At 45.0% G+C, this 24,360-nt stretch overlaps 1 protein-coding gene across 4 annotated transcripts in view; it reads right to left on the bottom strand.

Moving 5' to 3' along the window:
- Positions 1 to 4,139: 4,139 nt before the first annotated feature.
- Positions 4,140 to 24,360, bottom strand: part of UST (uronyl 2-sulfotransferase) — a 180,124-nt gene continuing 159,903 nt past the window's right edge. Inside the window, exons 8-11 of one of the 4 annotated variants that reach the window (XM_075087975.1) lie at positions 14,862 to 15,138; positions 10,564 to 10,769; positions 8,721 to 8,780; positions 4,140 to 8,174 (exon numbers count right to left, since the gene is read on the bottom strand). In XM_075087975.1, the coding sequence (XP_074944076.1) occupies positions 8,110 to 8,174; positions 8,721 to 8,780; positions 10,564 to 10,769; positions 14,862 to 15,138 (608 nt within the window). In that variant the 3' untranslated portion in view covers positions 4,140 to 8,109. Of the gene's footprint in view, positions 8,175 to 8,720; positions 8,781 to 10,171; positions 10,336 to 10,563; positions 10,770 to 11,894; positions 15,139 to 24,360 lie in introns of those variants that run through there. The other 3 variants (XR_012659679.1, XM_075087976.1, XM_075087977.1) reach the window with 3 other exon arrangements.

Below are 24,360 nucleotides of genomic sequence, written 5' to 3' on the forward strand. Positions count from 1 at the left end.
TACATGTGGTAAGACATTCAGTAATATTCAGCTTTACCCATGCATTCTTTCTCCTCTGTTTTTGTACAGAGTTTCCCTTCTTCTTACAGTTAAGCCTGGACATATTTTTCTATTTTAAATTTTCCAATGATTTGTACAAGAGAGTATTAAATTGCTAAAGGGCATATTAAGTATTACAGCTCTGCTGAATGAAGCAATGCAAGTCTGGAACGCATTTAATAAATCTGCAGCTTGATAAGCAAACTTTCTTTGCCGAATCTGACATTCCTCTGCACTAATCACCTACGTGAAAGAGCTGCCTCTAATTCTTTTATTCTTTTAACTTCCTCACTAAACCAGCTGCAGGCCTCCCCTTCTCTTGGCACCATATAATTTAAAACCCTTTCCATAGCCTTCAGAGGAAGGTGTGCAGGAGCCGGATGCTGCAGAGCTGTCCACACGGCCTCGCTTGAGCACCTCTTGCTTACATTTTTCCAGCCTTTTTTGTTGGTTTGGTGGGTCTTTTGGGGGCATATATTTTTTTTTTTTTTAAGTTGCAGAATGAGTACATAGCGCACTCAGCTCTGAGGATGACTCACAGTGAGCGTGTGGAAGTTGTATCAAGAAAACACCTATGTCAGTGAATGCAGGGGGAAGAGATCAAACCAGGCCACCCAGAATTGACTGGGAAAGCTTGGAGACTTAAGACAGATTTTTATTTTTTAGCCTTTTTTTTTTTTTAAATTGTTCTTTCACTTGAAAAGCCCGCAGGTCATCTCCAGGGTGCTTCGCCTCCTTAATTTCACCCACAGGGGCAGTGGCCATTGGATTAGGCTGCATGAGAAAAAGCTTGTGAAATGTGAGACGGTTACAGTGGCGATGTAAGGTGGCAAATCAGTTTTGATGGATAACAACTCTTCTAGGAGGCTTTGCTTTGTGTTCCAGTTTCTGCTGGTCAAGCATCCCACCACCACGTCTGTCTTGCTCACCGTACCTTCTTGTCTCACAGAGTTGCCCTGGCCTACTTGCTGTATGCTGTGCTTATGTTTACCATATTAAATGAATTCATCTGGGAAGATTATGAAACCCACTTCAACAGGGATTTCACGCCTTAGGAGGAGCCTGTATAAACTCTCAGACCTGATGATAAAAAGAGAAAAACCTCCAGGCCTCTATGATGAAAGCTTCTGGTTTCTCATATCGTATGATAAATAGCCTTATTAGAGTCAACACTTCTTGCCTGAGATAGCCTCTTGCACAGCCCTAGACTTGCTCTTGAGCCTAAACTAGAGGGGAAGGCAGACAACAGCAGAGCATGTACACAGCTACATTGCTGCCATGCTCCTGGAAGAGCTCTGGACAACTGCTTTATTCTTAGAGCTGCACCTGTGGCCAGTCAGTGAGCCGAACAATTCTTTGACAGATTTAATGCCTCCATTTAACATCCCCCTTTGCAACATCTTGTAGTAACTTCATTTTAAGTGATGTGAAGAGTGACAAATAAAAGATGTGAGCACTATTTTTGTGGCCCTCCAGCCAGCAGTGCTTCACAAAACAGAAGCACTTCTCTTTGTGGAAGTCTGGCTGCTAGAGGATGCTCAAAGAGCTGATGTTGCAGGGCTGGCAAACTCAAGAGGAGTTTCTCAAGTCCCTTGATAGTCATCATGAGGAGACCAAAAACCATGGCTGCTGCCAATCCAGGCCTTCCCTGGGGTGCAGTGTGGTGCAGTTGTGTCTGCAGGGTCTCCCAATTCCTCCTCACCAGGTCGTTAGCAGAATGATGTCTGTGAAACAGCCCATTTCTCACTGCTCGCATGTGTGAGAGTCAGCCCAGCTGCGTGTCACCGTGCCCAGGCACCTGGGCACTCAGCTTCATGTCCAGGAGGAGCCGGGGAACAAGAGAGGAAGGTGAACAGGCAGAGGAGATGATGGGCTGCCTGCCAGGTAGCAGGCAGGATAGGGCACAGCCTTTTTTATTCAGGAGGAGAGAAGGGCAAATGGTGATGGCAAAACGGTAGCTGCAAGAGTGATGGTGGAGTCCTTGAACTTAGAGGAAACTGGGTGTCCTTCTCCTTTAAAGTGAATGTACAGTAAAGGGTCCCAATGCCGTGTGCCAGACTGGCAGGACAGAAAAGGAAAGCTGGTCTGTGTGAAGAGGGCAAGTACTGTATTGACAGCGGGACCACAAGGCTCCTCATGCTTTTCTGATGACACGTTTCAACCCAGATCAAGCTCTTTAGGAGTGAGCTGCCTCATGTGTCACAGCCCTCAAATCCTTGGCCTCTGCACTGAGACTACCAACGAGAATGCCAGCTATGATGGTGGGTTTATTTTCACCAGACTGAATGGACTTCCCTCTCATTCCACAGAGAGCACGAGACAGCTGTAAGTTAGCAACAGCTTTTCCTTGGAGAGGGGCCCGAGGCATAAGATTTAAACCACCTAATCTCTCTCTGTGCCCGTGTCCCAGGATCTATGTTCTGTCCGGACCAAAATAGCGAACAAGGAACCACGGGTGAGTCCACCTAATGATAACTGCCCGTACCCCGTGTGGTGCTGCTGGAAGCAATGGGAAGGGGGGAAAGTATGGGGGTGGGGGGAAGGCTCCTGTTTAAAGCAAGGTGCCAGGAAGAAACCTCGGCTCCCGTTCCTGAAGTGCGAGACTGGGTAAGTCACGCGCTTCTAAATGTGCCCAGCAAAGCTGGGATTATAATAGTGATTGATCTCTCAAGAGCGCGATAAAGTTTAGGCTATTCATCTTTCCTGGGCTTTGATGTCGCCAGAAGAAAGGTGCCATCTGTGCAAGACTTTAGTGTGTTCTTCTCGCTGCCTAACGTCAACGGGAGTATGGGTTTGCAGGTTTTACGTTTGTTCATCAAAGATTGTCATAGCCCCAGCCTGGAAAGGACTTTTCACATACTCGGTTTCTTCGGTTGGCTCTTGAAAGTAAGCTGTATATTATAATTTCAGTGCGCAGCAGGACGCTTCCTCGCTCTCCCTCTCCCCTGGAGCGAGCCTGTCCCCGCTGCCATCTCCCGAGAGGCGGCCGCTCCCTGGTTTGCCTCTCCCAATAGCCCGCCACATTTCACATCATCTCCCGCCCGTAACCTCTCGCCCTCCTCGGTGCCTGGGTGCTCGCTGCCGTCCAGAGCCGTTTGTTTGGCAGCCCTGGCTCCGTCCAGGGCTCTCTCAGGCTCCCTTCGTATGCCTCCGAGCGGGTCCTCCTCCTCATCCTCCCCCTCGCCGGCTGCCCCGCGCTTGCCGGGGGCCTGCAGGTACCCGGGGCCGGGCGGCTGCAGGCGGGAGGCAGCGGAGCAAGCCGGGGGTGCTGCCGGCACCGAGGCACAGCTGAGTGAGAGCGCTCATCCCAGGCCAAACCAGGGAGCCAGCTCCGAGTTTCTGGGGTCGTTCTGCGACCGGGAGGCACCGCCGGTGCTGCTCCCGGGGAGCCGGGGCGGGAGCCGGGGGGGACCCGGCGGGACCCGGGGGCACCCGGGCGGGGATGGCCGCGGCCGCGGCTCCCTCTAGCGCCCGCCCGGCGCCGGGCCGGGGGAGAAGCCCTCTCGGAGGCTCTGCGGGCAGGTCCCCCGGGCTGGCTGGGGCTCCTCCGGGCCGCGGCTCAGGAGGCGGAGGGCACCGGCTGTGCCGGCGCCGAGGGGGTGCCTGCGCTCGTCCACTCTTTCCTCCAGGCAGTAATTCGGGAGCGGGGGAAGAGCCCACCCGCAAAGGAGAAAAGAAGCTAAGGGCGAAAGGAAGGCGGTCACCGCTTGCATGTGGAATCATGTGTTCGTTTTCCCGGCTTCTCGTTGTAGAAGCTGTTTTTCCCAAAACAGGATGTTGGGCCAGGGAGAGGTAATATAAACAGATGCATTCTTTGAAAGCTTGCAGCGCATTTTTGCGGATCGCAGGCTCTTCATTGAAATGCAGAGACCCATGAGGTGAGGGAACAAGGGACCGAAGCAGCAGGAGGAAAAACCCTTCCTCTGAGAAAAGTGAGTCAGCCCAGAGCCTCCCATGAATTTAGCGCTTCTTTTCTGGAGAAGCAGAGGGCACAAAGTCAAGATTGAGAGGTGAAGAAAACCTTTAAGCAAAGCTGATACTAGCCAGTTGCTAGAAGAAAGCTTTAAACAGTGCTATGGGCAGCCTTGCTTCCTTTTATTAATGTGCAGTATTAGTTAATTTGCACCAGCAGTAGCCTTCGCTGAGGGGACCCGCAAGAAAGGAAGGATCCCATCTCTACTCGCCTCCACTCAGGTCGGCTCCGGCACCCAAAAGCCAGTCACTTCCAGGGTTATTAAGCAGTTGCACCTGGACCCATCACTACGTCTGGACCCAGGCTGAGCCCTTCCCCTGTTGCTGCGTGCTCTTCTTGTCAGGTGTGGGCTTTTCACAAAGCGTGCCCTCAGCAGCAGCGGCAGGGCGAGTGGAGCCAGAGAGGCTGTGACTGGCCTTTCTGCCAGCTCCCTTATGGATAGCCAGCTGCTTAAAACCTGCACTGGGAGTATCTCTCTTCGCCTCCCCTTGTACAGGGTTCTGCTCCTCACACCTCACCAAGCATCTCACCTCTTTTCTTGTTTCTCCGCTCTGGTGCCCAAACTTCTTTCAAACTTTATAGAAGCAAAACCCTTCTGTTTTTCATGTCTAAAAATGCCGTGGTGCTCCAGAGGGCCGTAGTTAAATGTTTTGAACCTATACACATGTACCTGCTTATGTTCCTAGACAGTGCAGAAACCTAACACATGCTAACTGCCTAACTGCAGTGCTACAGTGGGAACTTGCCGTTGCTGCGTGTGCTGGCCCAGTTGTGCTCCACTTGGTTATTTCAGTTTGTTCTGATTTACAGAACAACTGAAATGTCTTTTTTTTTTTGGATTAAAAAACCCCCAGATTTTCAGATTTCAGAAACTTCTGAAAATTCAGATTGCAGTTCCCTTTAGGGTGGCACCTTCACGCAGGTGCCATTGGCCCTGAGCAAACAACAATCCCCATTTAGATGGTCTCCAAGCCTGAACTCTCAACAGCTAATGAGGCATTTCCCCGCGAATGAGCTACTGAGTCCCGGTGCAATCTTCAGGGCTTGTCCACAGCATTTGTCTGCCAGGTCTCTTCTTGAGAAATGCAAATGGGAACGATGAGTAAGAGAGCAATACCTTTTGACTCACCGGACTAAAGCAAACCACTTTTGGAGGGACAGGATGGAGAAAACAACGGATACTTGGGTTTGGCTTGGCTTGCTGTTTTTTTCTAAAAGGCTGTTTCATTTAAACTGAAATGACTGGCATGCACTGGAGGGGAGGGAAGAAGGAAAAGCTAGTTACGCCCCAGGCATCGAGCACTGAAGTCTAGGCTTCCTCAGCAAGAGGCTCCTGCAGTTTAACCTGCATTCATCAACCTCTTGCATATGGTTTCCTCTGCATACAAAGCACGGTTTTGGTTGTTTTCAACGGCAGCATCTACTGTTTGGTTGAACATTAACACTGTGAGGTAAACACAATATTATTATTCTTACTATTAGTCATTGCTATTACTATTTGATCTTAAATGTTTGTTGCATGTAAAAGGAGTCTTCAAGGATATGACATGACACTGCTGGCTTCAGAGTACACCAGGGCTGGCCAAAACCTGAAGGGATGTTTTGGGGAAGGTGGGGATTACCTGTCCTGTTTCAAATTACTTTTCCTAGATTCAAATTAATTTGCCACATAGCTCACTATCTGGCAGGGAAACGAGGAGGTTTTCCCCATGGAAGACTTCCCCAGGGAAATTCTCAGTGCCTCCTTTTCATTTCCAGAAGAATACACAAGTGCCAAGTCCCCGAGTGGCTGAGAGAGCTACATTCAGCAGCCTCCCAGTGGCACCCGGGGTCCCTTTCCGAGCCTGTGACCGACACAGGAGGCAGGAGGTGGAGGCTGAAGTGCCTGGGGCACGCTGTGCACGTGCACCTCAGCTGGATTTTGAGCAGTCCGGGGCACTTGCCGCTGGGATCGGTGGGAGGCAGAGGAACACGATTCCTGCCTGCAGAGACTGAACATAAATAAGCAAACAGCACAGGCGTTAGGGTTTGAGAAGGCTGGCTCCACCACAGCTATTGTGATCCCTTGTTATTCAGGAATTCTACGAAACCGTACCAATTCTCATAAAAGTTTTGCAGAGTAGATAACTACTACACTCCAGCCTTCGTGGTGAGGGGAAAAGGAAAGCTTTAAGCAATTAGGCTGGGCCACACAGCGATTCGGCAGCAGGCAGGGCTGCCAGCTATGTGGGGCTCCCAAGGCAGTGGGGCTGCTGCATCCTCTTCTGCTGCCTGTGACAGTACTGGCACGGCTGTGGCAGCCTGGGCAGCAGCCACGGGGTGGGCTGGGGAGGGGACACCAGGGGACCACATACATTTTTTAAGCAAAGAAAAGGTCTGACTTTGCTCATGTTAGCAAGGAGCCGCAGCTTTCTTAAAAGATGCTGACCTGTGGCTAAATGCATTTTCCCTGCTTGCCCTAGATTGCTCTGGTGTAAGCTTTGCTATCTATTTCGCACTTCCCTATCTATTTTGCAGAGAAGTTAGAAGCTCTTAACTTTGGTCAGAGCTGTTCTTGGCCAAGGTTTTGCCGACGCCTCCGTTCCCTTTCCCGTGGTGAGAACAGAGAAATGGGTTGGGTCTCATCTCGCCTTCCTCACAGGAGGTGGCTGCCATGGTGCTCTACCTACAAAAGATGAAAATGCTTTAGGCTCCTTTGGGGTGACAAGTACCTGCTCAAGAGGGATCAGACTAAGTCTGAGAAAAGCCCCTTCCCCCAGGCAAAAACAGGACATTCTCTTTCTTTCTGAGAAGCAAAAAGCTTTTTCCTTTGACTCAAAAGATATTGTTTTGGAAAATCAGAGCTGACCACATAATAATTCCATCTCCTTCTCCCAGTTTTGGAGTGATAAGACATGCGCGATGCTGCTTGACACTGTGATATTTATAAGACAAAGTAGAGGTCAAATTTGCTGAACGGTTTCCAAATTCCAGTGAGGTTTATCACAAAGAGCCCCATGCACGGACCCAAGTTGCGTGACTGACAAGGGCTGGATTGTGGAGTCACTAGAAAGCTCAGTTTCCAGCCAATGCTGGTGGGCCAAATCACATTCTTTGGGGCAAAACCTGCTGGAAAGCTACAATTATGCAGAGTCTCCAGGGAGTTTTCACAGCAGTTTCTGACGAGAAACCCCGTTCTGAGGAGCTGGGTTTTCATCCTGCAAGGAGCAACACTGTCCTCTATCAGCACCGTCCTGCCTGGGTCTGGTGAGAAGCAGCCTGGAGCTCAGTCCCCCACAGGGCAGGGAGGCAGGAGGCTGTGGTCCTCCCTCCCCTGCACCCTCACATCTCCCCTGGATCTCTCCAGCCTCCTTGGAAGAGAGGCGCTGCTGGGCACTCCTTGCCAGCTTTCTGTCCCAAGAAGTGTAGGAAGAAAGGTTTTTCCCACAGCAAGTGCTGACAGGACTAGCACAAACTTGTCCAAGGGAGATTTGGCAGAAATGCCCACCGGCTAGCTACGACTGAGAAACTGGCTCTGTTTCCCTCTCCCTGCTCAGACACCAGCCTCCAGGGCTGCTGTTGACACTGAGCGTCTCTGCTCATGTCAGAGGACTGACACTGCGGAGACTTCTTTGCACCCTGATGCGCTCACCTGCCAGTGCATTTCAGCCTCCCGGCCCAAAGCCAAAGGGGACGGATTTGGCATTGCTAAGCCTCAGTTATTTCAGAGACAGGCCAGGACTCGCCCTAATACTCAGAGCAGAAACTAGATCTGGAGCAGGAACGAAGCTGACACCTACAAGGTGGGCTCAACCTCAAGAGCCTTCTCCCAGTTTCAAAATTTAGAGCAAGGCTCAGCAGCACGGGCACTTGGACACAGGAGTTTGGATTACGTCCCTGTTTGCTCACTCTTCCTTAAGATGCTCCCTGGAAGATGTAGCCAAAAGCTTTAATGACGTGTACTGTCCAGGTAAGGGAGGGCCTGGGAGGAAATGAGGGGAAAGCACCAGATCTCTCAGCTGAGAGGCAGGTACCCCTGAATGACAGCTGGAGCTTTCTGGTTTATGGATACACCAGACAATCCCAACTACTCGGTGAGCTGAGTGAGAACTGTCTTTTCACTCCATGTTGGTGTCAGTTGCTGAACAGTAAGGCATTGCTTCATGTTCTGCATTTCTAAGTGCTGTGGAAAACCAAAGGAAAACACAACTTAGGCTACATACACGAACACAGGTTTGATGACTTTTCAGGTAGGCTACAAGCACCACATATTTCAGGAGAAAATGTGACCATATTCTTGCGAACAGCTAAATTTGCAAGATGTGACTTCAACCACCCATCCATCTGCTTATCTGCTCTTACTGATAGAGGATCACCTTTCCCAAACATAAATCTACCTTACAGCCATGCCATTTCTGCAGGTGTTTGTTATGCGACCAAACAGATATGACTACGAATTAATCTTTGTCCCAAAAGGACATAAATGGTCCGCTGAAGGCTAAGAAGTCATTCATATTTAGGCGGTTACCTGAAAAGTTTAGAGTTTTAAGGAAAAGATAAGGGGAGACAACTCTACGTAACTAAAATTTTCCAGGGTACTTTTTTTGCCTTCTAAAATTTAGGACTGATCTTAGAGCAGGAGAGAAAGTTCAAGGACTAAGACACTTGGCTAAATCATAATCATTGCTTTTTCACAACCTTCCTGTGTGACATTGGGAATATCACTTACCCACTTGCTGTATCCATTCCCAGTGTATGAAATGGGGATAACAGCACTTCTTTACCTCCACTGTGGATCAAAAGAACAAAGATGTTAATCATTTTCCAAGATGCTCAGACAGTATGGCTAGTGCGGAAGTACCCTACAGAGATTGACCTTGGGAAATACACCAAATACGGCCTATGGTTTGTTCAAAAACAAACAAATGGAGAAAAATGAAGACGGAAAAGACTTACAGCTCTTCAGTGAGGCACAGGTACCTCATTGCTGCTTTTTCTAGCACATCCCTCCAGCACCATCTTGGGAAATTTGTCTTCGTTGGGGAATCAGAGACTAACAACTAGAGTTGATCTCCCCTCCCTGAGCTTACCACCACAAAAAACAGATTGGAGGCTCCTAGAAGAGAAATTCCCATGTGCCATGGGAAGCTGTACCCTGGACTGTCACTCTTGTGTATACCGTGAACTCTAACAGCCTCTTTTTTTCCTGCACCCAAAATGGAGATGATCAAGAGTTCAAAACTGGAAGATGCAATTGGCCTTTGCTACCTGACAATGCTCCCATGAGCCCTGAGGTTATCTAAAGTCTTTGGTATTGTTCTGGCCTGCAGGACTACTTCCCCTTGTGGCCCAGTAATGAAATATTAATTATTTCACTCATTAGCAGCACCATTGCGCTGAGAAGGATTCCTTTCACTCAGCTCCTTCCTTACACTCAACCTGGAGAGAGGTTTGCTGAAAGATCAAATCTGTCTCAGAGCAGCTCCTGCACATCAGATACTGGTATAGGCTGTGCGCTTATACTCTGCCAGGTTTCTGAGGTAGAGCGGCAATTCGTAGAGCATGGAAAAAGCCAAAACATGCTAACTTTTTTGTTAGCAACTAACTAACCAACCAACCTACAAATCACTACTCTGAAGCAGCATTTGATTTTGAAGCACGGTCTCGAGTTTTCCAGATAAGCCAATGCCATAAAGAGAGTGAACAGTCTGTGTAATGCTTCTGCTGGATGCTAATAGTTCATCCTAGCCTTGAGACAATTTTTCTTAACCCTGAATAGCATCGCCTCCATGTACTCCTGCTAATCTCTACTTTTCACGGCACCAGATCCCCACTGGTGTGGTGGAATGCTTTGCCATCAGCCTTTTTGCCCATCAGATCCAAAAAAGGGAACAGAAGGATGGCAAGTTTGCATAAAGCACGCTCCTACCATGCCTGCCTGACAGCAGTGTTATTAACTTACCCTTTCAGCCACAATCAGTTAAATACAAAACCAGACTTGCATTCTTCCTTTACATACTCAGAAAAGGAAATCCACAGGTTTATATTCAAGCTCCAAATTCAAATATACCACTGGTCAGATCTTACCATCTTACAGTGTATGAAAGGCCAAATACGTACTTGCAGAAAACCTCCCCCCTTCCCCACCCACTGTTGCCCCAGAACGATCTTCCAACCCACCTCCTGGCTCTTCCAAGATGACAGCATCAGACATCGGTGCTGGGGCACAACCGTTAGTGTGTGCTGGTGTTTCCATTACACACACCTATTTTCAAAAGCTTATGACTGAGCTTTGAAGTTCACTTTGTGCTGCAGTGTGGCATGCAAAGCAATTTCTGGGCAAACTAAAGAAAAGGCACGACAGCTTTTCAGTTGTGAGACATCAGCAACTGATTTATGCTGGTTGAGATTCAACTTTCGACCATCAAAATAAGATCCCTTCCACCCACTTCTAACATTTTGCAGGGGATTTTTTTTTACCCCCCAATGGCTGTTCCTCACAGAGCTGCCTTCCAGCACCCTTCCCACCACACCTGTGGGCACCTAAGCAGAGCCCGAAGTTGCAAACAGACCCTGCAAAAGCAGTCCCGGTGACTCCAACACCAGTAGGCAGGCACCTCCAAGGCTTGGTAAGACCTCTCTTGTTTTTCCAATGGGGTCTGTATAGGGAGGTCTATATGTAACAACGTTCAGTTCTTTTCTCTGGTCTTGGCTCACACAAGCAGGTTGATCGACAGTGTTTTGTGTTTGCTGAACTCTTTGCAATAAAGGCTGATTCCTTAAAAATAAAACAGAAGGAATGTTGTGGTATTGTGTTACAGTATTCTAGCTCTCAAAAATGTTGCTGTGTTGTTTTAGGCTATGGCGTAACGTCATAGATGTTCCCTTTCTTAAAATGGAGGGAAAGATTGGAACACCATTACCCTTAACTGGGAATTACAGGCCTTTATTTTTTAAGAGGATGTAGAGTTTTACTCTTTGGCAGACGACGTTTTTTCACTTGATGAGAGGACCCAAGCTGGCATGCAGCATGGTTTCCTTTGTCAGTCAAAAAAACCTACCTTTAGAGTAAATATTTTCATTACATCATCGAAAGGAGGAAGAATTCAATGGCTGGCATCCACAGGACTGTTCTTCAGTGTTTAAAATTTGTAATTTTTTGGGTGTCTTTATGATACTACATACCATTCTATATTATAACATTCAAACAATTCATCAAAGGTCCAACGATAAAGAATCACAAAGAAACTGAAATGCTTCAAATACATCATCGGTTTCACACACCTTCAGTTCTGCCGAGCTGCTTCTCTACATATAGGTAGAGAACATTTCGGATACTCAGACTTAGCCTTGCATCATCTGCACCATTTATGTGGAAGAGAATTAAACAGGAACAAAAAAACCGCATCATTTGTCACTGTCACTGGAAACTTAAGACTGAAATTTATTTTTTCCAGAACGCCACATTTTAACAACGGTTGATTCTCTCTTTAGTGTGAAAGCACCGATGTTTTACTTACCTTACAGCCTCACTCTGGACTATTGGAGCTTTTGTGCCTGGCCATCAAATACCACAGCTAGTGAAATGCAGTGTATGGGGACCAAGCTGTTTCTCTCCGGGATACAACTTCTTTCTCCTTAGCAGCCACAAAGCACATAAGACAATGTACTTCAGGGTATACTGCCCATCTCAGGTGAGTGAAGTAATTCGCCTTCACTCTCGCACCTCCAGACAGTTCGGGACGTAGAATAACCCAGGAACAACCTACCCCAATCTCGCTGCTAAAGTATGACTTTTAGATGACAAACTATGCCGCACCCAATCCTGTTGTGCTAAGTGCATCTTCCCCACGGCTGCTGTACCCAGGCAAGAAAAGCAGCATAAGCAAGTGGACTATGGCGCTACAAAGAAATGTACAAGTTTTATTTTTAAACATCACTGGACCAAAAAATAAAGAGTCATATGGCTTTTTTTATATTTCAGGAGATGGTAGCGAATAAGTTAAAGAATATTTCATCCCAAAACATACGTTGCTCTCATTTATAGCTAAGCTAATGTACACATATGTTTTCTTATTTTCATACATGTCAAGCACCCACCTTTTTCCCCCCACAAAGATTTACAAGTACATGCATGGCACTTCCTACAAAGCTGTTGTGGGCTTAAGGCTTACAAACAATGATATTTTTTTTTTTAATAAGAAATATTCATCAGACCAAAGTATAATCATTTAAATCAACTTCTTCCTGAGCAACTTAGAATTTGGAATGTGCTGAAAAGTTTCAATAAATAAGTCAAAGATTAACCAGCTTAAAATGTACCTTTTAACAATTAAGTAAAATGTATTTCAGGACAGATAAATAGGCCATTGGACCCGGAATCTTAGATGCTATGTGCCAGCTAAATTTATGAAGTGCCATTCAAGGAGGAGAGGCCAGGTTGATTGTTACGAAAAATCCAACAACATTAAAACCTAGCAAGTAAATCATTAAACAGGTTTTGCATTTAGGTTATAAGTAGTGATGGCTGAAGATACCATTAAATAAACAGATAAAAATAGACTTTACGGTAAGCGGCAGTGAACTTGCAGGAAGGGTGATTGTGTTAAGTGACTGATTATTCTGTTACAACATTGGCAAAAAGGATTCAAACAGAATTTCAGAAAGGTGAGACTATTAGTTTTCTTTGCAAAATATAACAACTCCACAGTGTGTAAACTAATCATTACTCTTTCAATGTAATTTCATAGAAACCACTTAAAATATACAATGCAGCAGATTCATATTTTTGCTAATATGTTAGTTGTTATCTGTGCCATTTTCAGCTTTCTTTAATGTGCTCCCCCATGGTAGTGCATTGCTACCACCAACCTGGGATGTTAATAATGAGAACAGAATCTTCTACATAATCTTTTCTGTAAGTTAGCATCTTGTCTTAACATCATTCCACTTCTTTATTTTCATTCTCTGCGTGTAGGTACAGTGAAGACTGACTGGTGATGAAGATGGGCCATAATGTCTACTGGCTCTCAGCAGGCTCATGGAAGAGGAAACCCTTGGAAAGCACAGTCGAGCTTAGCCCGAGTTTATATGCCTCGTCCATCACAAAATAACTTTTGCTTGTTATTGCGAACTGAAGCATGACCTTGCAGACAGCAGACATGCTGCTGAGGCAGCTGCAGAATAGGAAGCTGAAGAATAGGATGTGAGTTGGACAGAGGTGCATTGCCCCTGAAGTGTTACTGGGACTCCTCCTGGCATGGAGCTGCAACTCCTCAGCCCTGCTTCTTTCTTGTGCTCTAGGACAAGAATTTATTGCTGTTATCCTCTACTAGTCCAGCTTCCTCTGGCAACAACAGTGCACAAGAGGCGAAAGCCTTGTCAAGACCCCCAAGGCCCCCCTATTCTGCTATGGAGCAGATGGCCAAACAGCTCTGCCCATTGCTGCGGAGAGGTCTGTCACGTCTGCACCACCAGTCCTGGCAGGCTGCTGAGTAGCCGGCAAGCCCACATGTCACAGGGAACCCCAGGGACACCCACCTTAAAGACAACAGCAGGTCACGTGTTGCTATATGCACGTATGCTATTGCCCATACAGCTAGGGGAGCTACTCCCCTTCCCCTCCCAGCCTCCACTGATCCCCTTTCTAGTGTTTGCTGATAATGCTTGTAGTGATTAACAGGGCAAACTTTCACAGTGACTCTTAACAACGTATCATTGAATCGACTTTAGTTTCACAGAGTATGCCGCCTTCTTTTCTTTGTTTTATCATTCTGGAATATTTCAGCTAGAAAAGTTGCGTACGTCCATATTGTTAATTTTACTTCTAGCCATGATAAAAGCAGGCGTCTGGTGTTGGCGCTGGTGGGGCAGCTGCGTTCAGCTTCAGAAGTGAACAACTAAGTTCTGTGATCGCAGAAATACCAGTCGTGCTTAATAGGAGTTCCAGGTCATCTATGTTTTCTAATGAGTGACTTTTTCTGTATCTCTTTGGATTTGTGACCCATGAGAAGAATAAAAATCTACAAATACCCTTCCTGAACATAAAAATCCATACGCTGCACCTTTTCCTTCAGAGTCTAATAAAAAAGTACTCAACTGCAGGAACAAAACTCTACTGTTTAGGTAACCCTGCCTTGCACTTTTCATCTGTTGTTGCCATTGACTGGCCAGGTAACTTTTTCCATTCTATGAACTAGAAGGGTTTACCAAAAACATCTAGTTCCTGTAACTTGCCTTATGTCCACTAATATTAATTTGCCAGAATAGCAGCCTCGCTCCTCCCGCACAGGGAAATTCAGAAGGCATTATCTAGCCCCCTTCTGAGCCTGTTATCCTCGATGTGCACAGACACAGCAGTGGCTCTGGCCGTACCACTGGGGTACCAGTGTGCTCTGGGCAGAAAGAGGCACTCCTCCCAAATGGCTCACTGCCCGTAGTCCGCATTGCCGGTAGTTAATGCCGCAGTGTTATGCAATGAAGACTTGTTTCTGGAGAAAGAGAGAGACAAGAGTCTGTAAAATTTACTTTACAAGACCACCTAATCTATTCTCTTATGTTTCGTAGGTGTCCAGAGGACTACTGTGTACTCCAAAAGTTATTTTGTGATAGACAGTAGATAATTCTCTCTTGAACTACCCTATAGCAAGGATGCTATAGAGCCAACACCATACAATGAATCAAACCCGCAAAACCAGGGATCTCCCAATGGCCCCAGCATGTGGGAATGGTCTCTTTCATTCTGTTTCAAATGCTGCTGCGCATTAACTCAGTTCCTTAAGGAATTACTTTTAATAATAATTAAAAAAAAAAATCTTAAGAAAGCTGGAAGGATCACCAGAAGAGAAAGGATAGTTCTTCTATCCATCACCTTTTATAGATATCCTCTAGCCACTTTTCATCATCTTCCTCATCATCCATCGGTTCCTCTGTTTCCAGGGGAGAAGGAATGAAGAACTCAGGTCTGGGACGTGATTTCCTGATATGAGACTTCAGTCCAAACTTGCGTTTTAGCAGGTGGAACTGTTCTTTGACATAGTAATAAAACTCGTATTCATATCTCATGCGTTGGTAGAGGATCTGTATTGCTTCTGGAGAGGGGACGGTCTTTTTCACTGTCACAGTCAGATTACCAAGCTTCCTATGTTCTGTAAAAAACCAAAAGAAAGCAACATGGTGGGTGCTGATTAATGAGACCAGATGTAAACTTGTTTTTTTTAAAAGATTAAGGCATGGCCCTGCTGCATTACTAATACAAACGAGTTCAATCTGTCTCCTTAATAATGGATTTACTTTTAGTGAGAGATGAAAAAATACAGATGTTTGAAGAAAGACTTGCATGTTTAAAGATGGCTAGTTCATATGTGGCATTTGGCATTGCATACAATCACCAAGGATCTTAACTGGCAATGGTTATCTGCACAAGCAAATTAGGTCATACCAATTATGAGCAAAAACTACATGCAGAGAAACCCATAATCTTGCCTAGCTTTGGAAATTTTGCCTGATGTGTGTGAAGTATATATCCAGCGCACAGCTGAGCTGAGCTAATCAATTATTTCCTAGGTGACATACTACGTCATGTTTCAGTTGTGCTTTATTATTGTTCAAATCTAAACAGATATGTATCTGTCTGAATCCATCTCAGGCTAGCACCGAAGCATTGTTGGCACCACTACATGACACCTCAAGACCAAATGTGCCTGATGACCATCGCGTCCTGTTATACCTGTTAATTAAACCAGACTCGTCTTCCTGTCATGCCTTGGGACTGGAAGATTTCAGTATGTTTCTCTTCACCTGACCACTTTTGCTTTGGTAAACTGAAATAAAACACCTTTATTGTTAATGAAGAGTTAGAGTTGCTAACAAGAATGCTGAGGCACCTCTTTGCCTCCTCTCTCATTAGATTACCATTGGAGATAAATGTATTTGAACAAGGTGTAAAGCAAACTCTCAAGGCAATCATTTGGCTGTTTTCTACTAGACGGCAACAGGCTGCCAGAGCATCCTAAGTATTTTCTTCTTCTCCAAGACAGGAACGTAACTGAAAGTCAACTGTGAAGAGGAGAACAGAAAAAGCTGGAAGTACTGACCTGTAGCATCACTGCATCCCCCCCTAACAACTGCAACTTCCTTTAGGGAAGTGGAGATGAACGTTACACTGATGAAGTACTAGCTTCTGTAATTAGGTTTTCTGAAACCTAAGTGCTCCAATCCAGTAACATAGATAAACTGCTGCAGTGAAGAAGAGCTGAATTTTCACATGGAAACCTAATTCTTATTGTAACAGCAGTTCTGCAAGTTGGAGGAATTCAAAAGGGTTGGGCCACAAAGCACAACAAAGAAAAAACTTAGAAAGAGGAAGCAGACAACAAAGAACATTTCATGTTTCCAGCTGGGTCCCAGCAGCAGCGACCACCCTCATTTGCAGAGGGGGACCTGGAATCAAAACAGGATTTTATCATGGGCGGAGTTTGGCTTACATGAGCAGTCCAAACTGAGCTCTTCTGAAGCACCTTCCAGCAAAGTTAAACACATGCTTAGCAGCTCTACAGAGAAACACATTTTCACAATCATTTACACAGAAGACTAAGGGATGGATCGATGGTTCCTAGTAGGAAAAGTAAGTTGTTCTTGGGCTTCCACAAGCAATACATCCATCCAAGAGAAATAATCAAGAATAACTTTTAAGGGAAGAGAGGAATTTTAACCAAAGGCAAACCCATTTATTTCAAGAGGTAATAAAAGATGAGTAAGTCCAGCCAGCAAACACAACAGCAATGATCTTCAGACAAAAAATATGTATTATACAAGATTTTAAATCTTGAAAAGTACAACAGAAAGGTAAAGCACAGCTATATGAACATGAACTGCTTTCTTTGCATTTTAAATTATTAATGTTCATATAGCTTAGGGTACCCACACCTATAAACACATTCTAATTTCCAGACAATGGACACACATTTTCCTACTTCAGAGTAAAGGAATTAAAGACAAACAAGTGAAAGCTGTTCATTTTAATAGCCTTATGTGAGACAGCAAGTGCTGCTGTGCTGGACATTCTCATATTCATTTGACTTCATTATGTCACATGCATCTGGTGCAGAAGGAAAAAGTCATATATGAAAGAGGTATTCTCCCTTTCAGTTTTGCTTACCAATTACAGCAAAGTAATTTGAAATGTCAGAAGAATACAATACTAAGAAAGAACAGGTTGACTAGCTTACCAAACGTAATGCTGTTCTAAATCACAAAAAAAATTATTCTAAGCATTAATTTTATTTTGCATTTGTACTTTTAGAATTAAGTTCTAGAGGAAAGGAACTTTTCTGTTCTCTAAAGGAAGAATGGTTTTCATTAGTTGGTAACAATTAAAGCATGCTGCTCTGTAATTAAATGGAGCTTTTACACCAAACTGCGTAGTTCTTTACACTGAAATCTCTGTCTCTACTCATACATCTAAGTAATTAAACAACTTACTACACAGAGTTCTTTGTTCTTTAATTACAGTCATGTATGGTGATATATGCTCTACACTTACTGACTGTTCACACTTTATCAATTTGTACAGTTCTTTTCAGATAGGAGTGAAATGATTAATATACAAAAACTGAATTAAAAATCAAGAAGCGATCTTTAATGTGCTGCCTAGCTATAAAAAAGTCTAGAGGAAGGATCATGAAATGCTTGCATTTAAAACAGACATTAGCATAGAAAGTGCTACCCGTAGCTGGTGGATGGGGTGAAATACCTTCGGTGAAAATACTTGGATTCCCCAAGAGCTTACTCTCTTCTGCACCACCTTTACCCAGAGACTAGAATAGACTAACAAATGTCTCATCTTTTAAAATTCTTAGTCAGTTGTTCAAGTTGCCGTTGACGGGTACTAGATGAATGCACTCCGGGAAGGACGCTGTACTCAGTCTGGTCTTGGGTGAGAAGGCAACCGCTGCCTTATGATTACTGAGCGCTTCAAGACGTTCCTCTTTCTGCTGCTCAGCTGGTAGCTCCTGCCAGCTTTGCAGTCTGGTTTTCTTTACAAACTCAGCAGCAAATATACACTACTAAATATTGCATTTATTAAGCTTAAGCCTTTATACTGCTTGCCAACTTCGTTTTTATTTTACATAGGTTATTTCTGTTACAGAAAACTCCATTTACCTCGCTGGAAAAGCTCTTTACTTATATGGTCCCTCCAGGACTCTAAGTGGGAAAAGCCACTTCTTACAGCTCCAGCTCCCTTTGGTGGCTGCTCCTCCCAGCAGAGAGAGGCACTTGTGTTCGGCCCAGGAGCGCTGCCAACGATGACAAGGTGACAAGCGCTAGACTGTTTCCTTGGGGGGGGCAGTCAGTATGGGGCAGGACCAGCCAAAGGGGAATTCACCGGTGGGGTGCCAGGCAGGGAGCAGCCCGCTGGCACCCCCTCTGCCAAAGCAGCCAGGTGCTATATGCCACCCTTGCGGTGGGCAGCGAGAAAGCAGCAAACCATACTCTGAGTTTGCAGTAGTCATGGCATAGAGGGTTCCTGGATGGGTGCAATTCTTCTTTGCTCTATGCACGTGTACCTAAGCCTATAGATGTACGCATACGTACAGAAACACCCATACTCTGGGGGGCTACAGGAGCAATGTAGGTTTTCTGGCTTCTGTTGGTTCGCCTCACAATATAATCATCAGTAACTGCAGTGCATAAATAGCCGCGAGGTGCTGGCTGTCAGATGGCGTGAGTTGGGGCTGTGCATGGCTGCAGGCTCAGCCCTTCGATAAAACAAGTGAACTTCGCTTTTTTTTTTTTGCGCTTGGATTTTATTTAGACTGGTTTCTAATCTTAAATACTCTTAAAAGGCCCTTTAATACAAACATGAATGAAATCACAGAACTGCCCCTTGAAGTCACCTTAACCACCTCTCCTCATCATAGAAGCAAAATGGAAAAATTAGGTAGATCTGGCTTAAAGCCAAAATAACAATCTGCATATGCTACATAAACCCAGCTGTCCCACCAAAGGACCCCCATTTTATGACCTTTGAGACAGCTAACCATATGGAGGGCAACAAACTATACCATTTACTTTTTGGGGTTCTTTTTTTTTTTAAACTGTTTGCTTTGGCATTCTCTTAAATTGCTAAAAAGAATGTACTATACAGTAACTCAACCTCCCAGTGCAGCCTGCTCATGACTTGAATTAAGACTAAATTGGTATGCAGATATTGATGAAGAAAATTAAATTCTTTTGGGTTATCAGGCGATAAATACTTACCATTACTTTCCCCACTCTCTCCTTTTTCTTTTTCTTTTTTTTTAAACTAAAGAATCGGCGTTACTCACTGTAGCAATCCAAACCATTGGGGAAAGTGGTTTTTATACTTTGTGGCTCAAAAAACCTTGGATTGCCATATTTAGACAAAATGATCCCGAAGGCATTCTCCACCTCAAAGGAGAATTTCGGCATGACGCTCTCTCCGGCGCCTCGCCGTTTGGTGGGTGCGACGCAGAGGCTTGCTCCCCAGCGCTGCTCCGCAGCTGCTGGACGGAGCCGCAGGGATCCCAGCGCCCTCAGGGATCCGTCGGGGAGAGGTGAGCCAGGCTGGAGCCAGCGCAGGGTGGCTGCAGGCGAGCGTAACTGTGGGCTCGCCCGGCTTATGCTCGTGGTGGAAAAACCCCACGCCGAGCTCTGCTGCTCTAAGGCTGTGTGAACACGATGGCTGTCACAGATACAGTAAACTCATTTCCTGGAACTACATGGGGAGGCCCCACGTTTCAATCACACGCAGCTGAGCTGCAGCACATACCTACTTCTCCACAGTTTTAAATGGAAATAAATGTATGTCACTGTGGTTAGATGTGACGTACGAATCGGCAAGGGCCTCTGCTTGATATGCCGCTCAAACGATGGCTGTGGGGCTAAAACAGGGCTCTGATGGCTATGCTAGAAATGATCTCCCCCCAGAATATTTAACTGCCGCTCAGCAGAAAATTTTCTGGCACAGTTAGTCTGCTTTTCAAACTTGAAATTTTTAGCTGAGCTCTTGAAGGATATCTGGAAAAGGATGGTTTGGGAGAACAGATGAGATGCCGATGTGTTTGGCTCATGGGCCATCTTTCCAATGGCCACAGGGCTACTATTGCCCAGGAGCGCGCCGGGCCGGGGGCAGGTCCCAGGCGGGAGGAGGGAGGTGGTGCGCTGCGGTCGAACTGCACCACTGAGCGCCTTGTGTAGGCTCATGTTTGCTAAAGGAAAGCAGGGACAGTGGAGAAAACCTAACAGAGTCACTGGCCGGGAGGAAGTGTATTAAAACCCAAAGTTGATGAAAAAGTAAGAAGTAATTTGCCCCATAGCATCTGCTAGGCTTGTCTGTCTGAAATACTATGAATCCCAATTATTAACCTCCTTACTGCTAGTTTACACTCTCCTCAGTTATTCACATCAACAAAATAAGGTGCAAGTTTTAACAACATGTTAGATAGATATTAGACACTCATGTGCATACTGAAGACAGGTACGCTAGGCTCTCTAGCAATGCTTGCTTTGTTTTAACATTTCTGTCCTGAGTTATTGTGCTGCTTTGATGACATGGAATGACTCCTGACTCCTGGGGATTAGGAGAACTCTAGCCCACTGGCACACAGCAATGTCCCATCTCCCAAAGGTCACAGATGGATCTCTCGGGAAGGCCAGCTCTCCAGGAATCACAGAAACACCCAGAACTCCAGAGACCTGCAATCCTAGGCAAACTGGATGTCCTGTTTATCAAAATGGGAGAAAATACACCAGACTCTAATTAGCACAGACACTGCAAAATGATGGCTACCAATGACAGAGCCTGAACCAGGTAAGATAGTTGTAGCAATGCTTTCTTCTTTCTTACTACTACAATGAATAGGAAACCAGAGAGAAGAATAATGTCACTGTTAACCTAATATAATTTTGTTATTAATATTTACATAGACAAAATGCAGGGAGCTCAGACAATGGCAAAGAAAAATGGAGGGATGCCAAAACAGAGATTAGCCAGGAGGAGCTCACAGAGATAATCTGAAAGACACATAAGCAAAGAACTACTAATACTCAAGGATGTAAACACCAAGGAGCTGTGGTACAAAATCAGAACAAGGAAGAAACATGAAAGAAAAAAAAAAAAGAATTATGTTAGTGATAAATATAAGTACCACCTTGGGCCAATAAGGTTGAAAATAACAAAAGAAACATCCTACAGCATGCAAGTAACATATATTGGGAATATATCGCAGAGGTCGACGCTGCACTGGTCTCGCTGTCAGCTGGACAATGTAACAGAGGTACGTGTTCAACAGTACTCTGAAATACTACTTAAGCTATTAAAGGCATTATATCACTGTTGTGAAACGCCTGCCTTACGACACACTCAGCAATGCAAATATATAATTCTCTCCATACTTTGCAAACAGCTACCACTCTGTGAGGTCTCTTCTCCAGCCAGGAAGTATTTATCAAGAAATCTCAAACTCTCCTCTTGGAAACTTCACAGTGTTATGCCTTTACTCCTACCGGTCCAGAGCTGTGGATCCAACAATGTGGATTTCAAGCTGCATAAGACACCTCAACTGCCCTCCCTGTACCACACACTGCCTCTGCTGCTGCCCCAGCCTGGAAACGTGCTGTGTCTCACACATGATCAGATAACAAATCTCAACAGGATCTTCTAAGGGACTCCTTTATTTAGTGTGCTTTAATGGTGCATTCCCAGTTAAGGTAAGTCAACACAGAAGGGAAAAAAACAAGGCGAAAAGGCGGATTCTTATAAGAATGTGGTCAGGTACTTTTATTGCTGTTAAGCAACTTCTAAGTTGAACTAGACAGGGTTGGAGGTGCCAAAACCAAAGTCATCTGCAGAGGAAATGCCAGGATTCTCTAGTTCGAGTTGCCGAAAGAATTGCTATGGTTGCAGTTCATATGCAATTTCTGATGTATCTTTTATAGCTGTAGAAGTATTATTGAATGGATCCAGTAAAATCTGGTTCTGACAAAACCACAATTTAAAAATAGGTTCTTACAGATTGCTTGTGAACAGTGTTGCATACATAGTAGGTTACCCAGATACTAACATTATTACTTTTTTGCAGAGAGAAGAAAAAGTTGCAGTGATCAAGACAAATTTCATCAGCGCTCACAAGCAGGAAAAGCTTCACCACAGGTATGTTATGCAGAAAATCTGCAGATATAGCCTGGGACTTGAGAACCTAGAGCAGGCATCTTGCCTTTGTGCTTTGAGTCACAGTAGGCTGCTATCTGTGATTTTTGTCCACAAAAAGGAAGCAATGGAAGAGGCGTGCTGTGCAAGCTTAAGATGTCTAAGAGGGATGGAGTGAGGTGGAGGTGTCTTCATTTCCATATATAGTATTGATGAGTGCAATACTGGCATATAGCATCCAGCTTTGTAACCACATGCTAAATCAGACAGGGTATGAAAACAGCCTCAGAATGAATACTGGGGTGGGAAGGGACATTTTAGAGAAAGATGATAAACTCATTCTTGTCAGCTTACCAAAAAAAGAAGACTGAGAGGTGACTTGTTTACAGCATCTGCATATTTTCATGGTGACAAAACTATGGATACTGAAGGGTTGAAGCCAAAACCAGAGAAATGTAGACTGGAAGTAAGGCACAGCTTTTTAAAGTGGTGAAGGTGATTAATCACTAGAACAAAACAAAAAGAGTCGATTTGCTATCATGCATCTGTACTTGGCCCTGGTGAAGCCACACCTCGAATCCTGTGTTCAGTTTTGGGCCCCTCAGTGCAAGAAGGACATGGAGTTGCTGGAGCTTGTCCAGAGAAGGGCAATGAAGGTGGTGAAGGGTCTGGAGAACAAGTCTTATGAGGAGCAGCAGAGGGAGCTGGGATTGTTTAGCCTGGAGAAGAGGAGGCTGAGGGGAGACTTTATGGCTCTCTACAACTACCTGAAAGGAGGCTGCAGCGAGGTGGGTGTTGGTCTCTTCTCCCAAGTTACTAGCAATAGAATGAGAGAAAATGGCCTCAAGCTGTGTCAGGGGAGGTTTAGATTGGATATTATTAAAAAACTTCTTTACTGAGAGAGTGGTCCGGCACAGGAACAGGCTGCCCAGAGAGGTGGTGGAATCACCATCTCTGGAGGTATTTGAAAGGCATGTAGACGTGGCACTTCAGGGCATGATTTAGGAGACGTGGTAGTGTGGGGTTAATGGTTGGACTTGATGATCCTAGAGGTCTTTTCCAACCTTAATGATTCTACGATATTTTACATCAACGCTGGATAACTTAACCAACTCCAGTTACTGACCTCTGTGCAGAAGTAAGAGCAACTGTGTGGTCCATAGCACACAAGAAACCAAGCTGAATAACCCAATGGTCCATTTAAGCCTTTCATAGATGCAAGTTCCAAACATCTTATATGTGTCAGTTTCCAAGTCTGGAGCATCACTTCTGAAAGCGTTTTTGTCAGTGCCTTTGAGACGCCTCAGTGTGAATGTACTTTTTGGAATATGTCTGAACACTTAACTTGCTAACTTTTCCAGTCTTTGGCTGTTCAAACCTAGCGGTCACCACGCTGCAGCATCAGGCCTTACAGGAATGTGAAGCATCACCATATTTTTTTAAAAAAGTTTGAGAACATGGCCTTAAATATTATTAATTCTAAATGCTACCTCTTCCTGTCTTCCTAGAGCATACATATCACTCCTTATTGCTTTATGTAAGAATAACTACTGAAATAAGAAACGAAAGCAAAAATACTAACTAGGAGTAAAGTAATAGCCAATAATAAAATTTATGCACTGCCAAGTTAAAACCACTACTGATAGAGTATACAGGACTGGGAGATGTACATTACTGTATGAAAGCTGCTATTAAAATGGAGAAAAAGAAGCTATCAGTTCTCTTCTCCCTTGTGAGAAAGTTCCCAGTTCTAAGAAGATTTTCTCCCAACTGTGTCTGCACACAGACAACTGAAAGCCCTGAAATTGTTTTATTTCTTATTATTGCAAGTTAGAGGCGGTCAAGAGAAAATTCTCTCTTTTGCCCTTAGGTTCTTTTGTGTATAATGAGTGACTGAAGGCGGCCAGGGGCTGAGGCACTGGTGAAGAAGTAAGAATGCTACCAAAGCAGAAACAACACACTGTTCCTTTCAAGTTCACCCCCTCCTGGCCCACAGCCCAACTGCCTTGGCCAGCTGCCAGGGTATCGGGACAAAGGCTTCCTCCTCTGGCCAAAACTGAGGAAAAGGGTCCGTTGTTTAACACAGGCAGACTTGTTTCAGCAAGAGAAAAAACTAAAAAGAAGGGGAATTATATTAACTGGAAGTCCTGGGAGAGGAGAGTAATCTAGTGTGGCTAATGCAATTCTCATCCCATGC

The sequence above is a fragment of the Phalacrocorax aristotelis genome, chromosome 3 (genome assembly GCF_949628215.1).
Source record: "Phalacrocorax aristotelis chromosome 3, bGulAri2.1, whole genome shotgun sequence".
Lineage (NCBI taxonomy): Eukaryota > Metazoa > Chordata > Aves > Suliformes > Phalacrocoracidae > Phalacrocorax > Phalacrocorax aristotelis.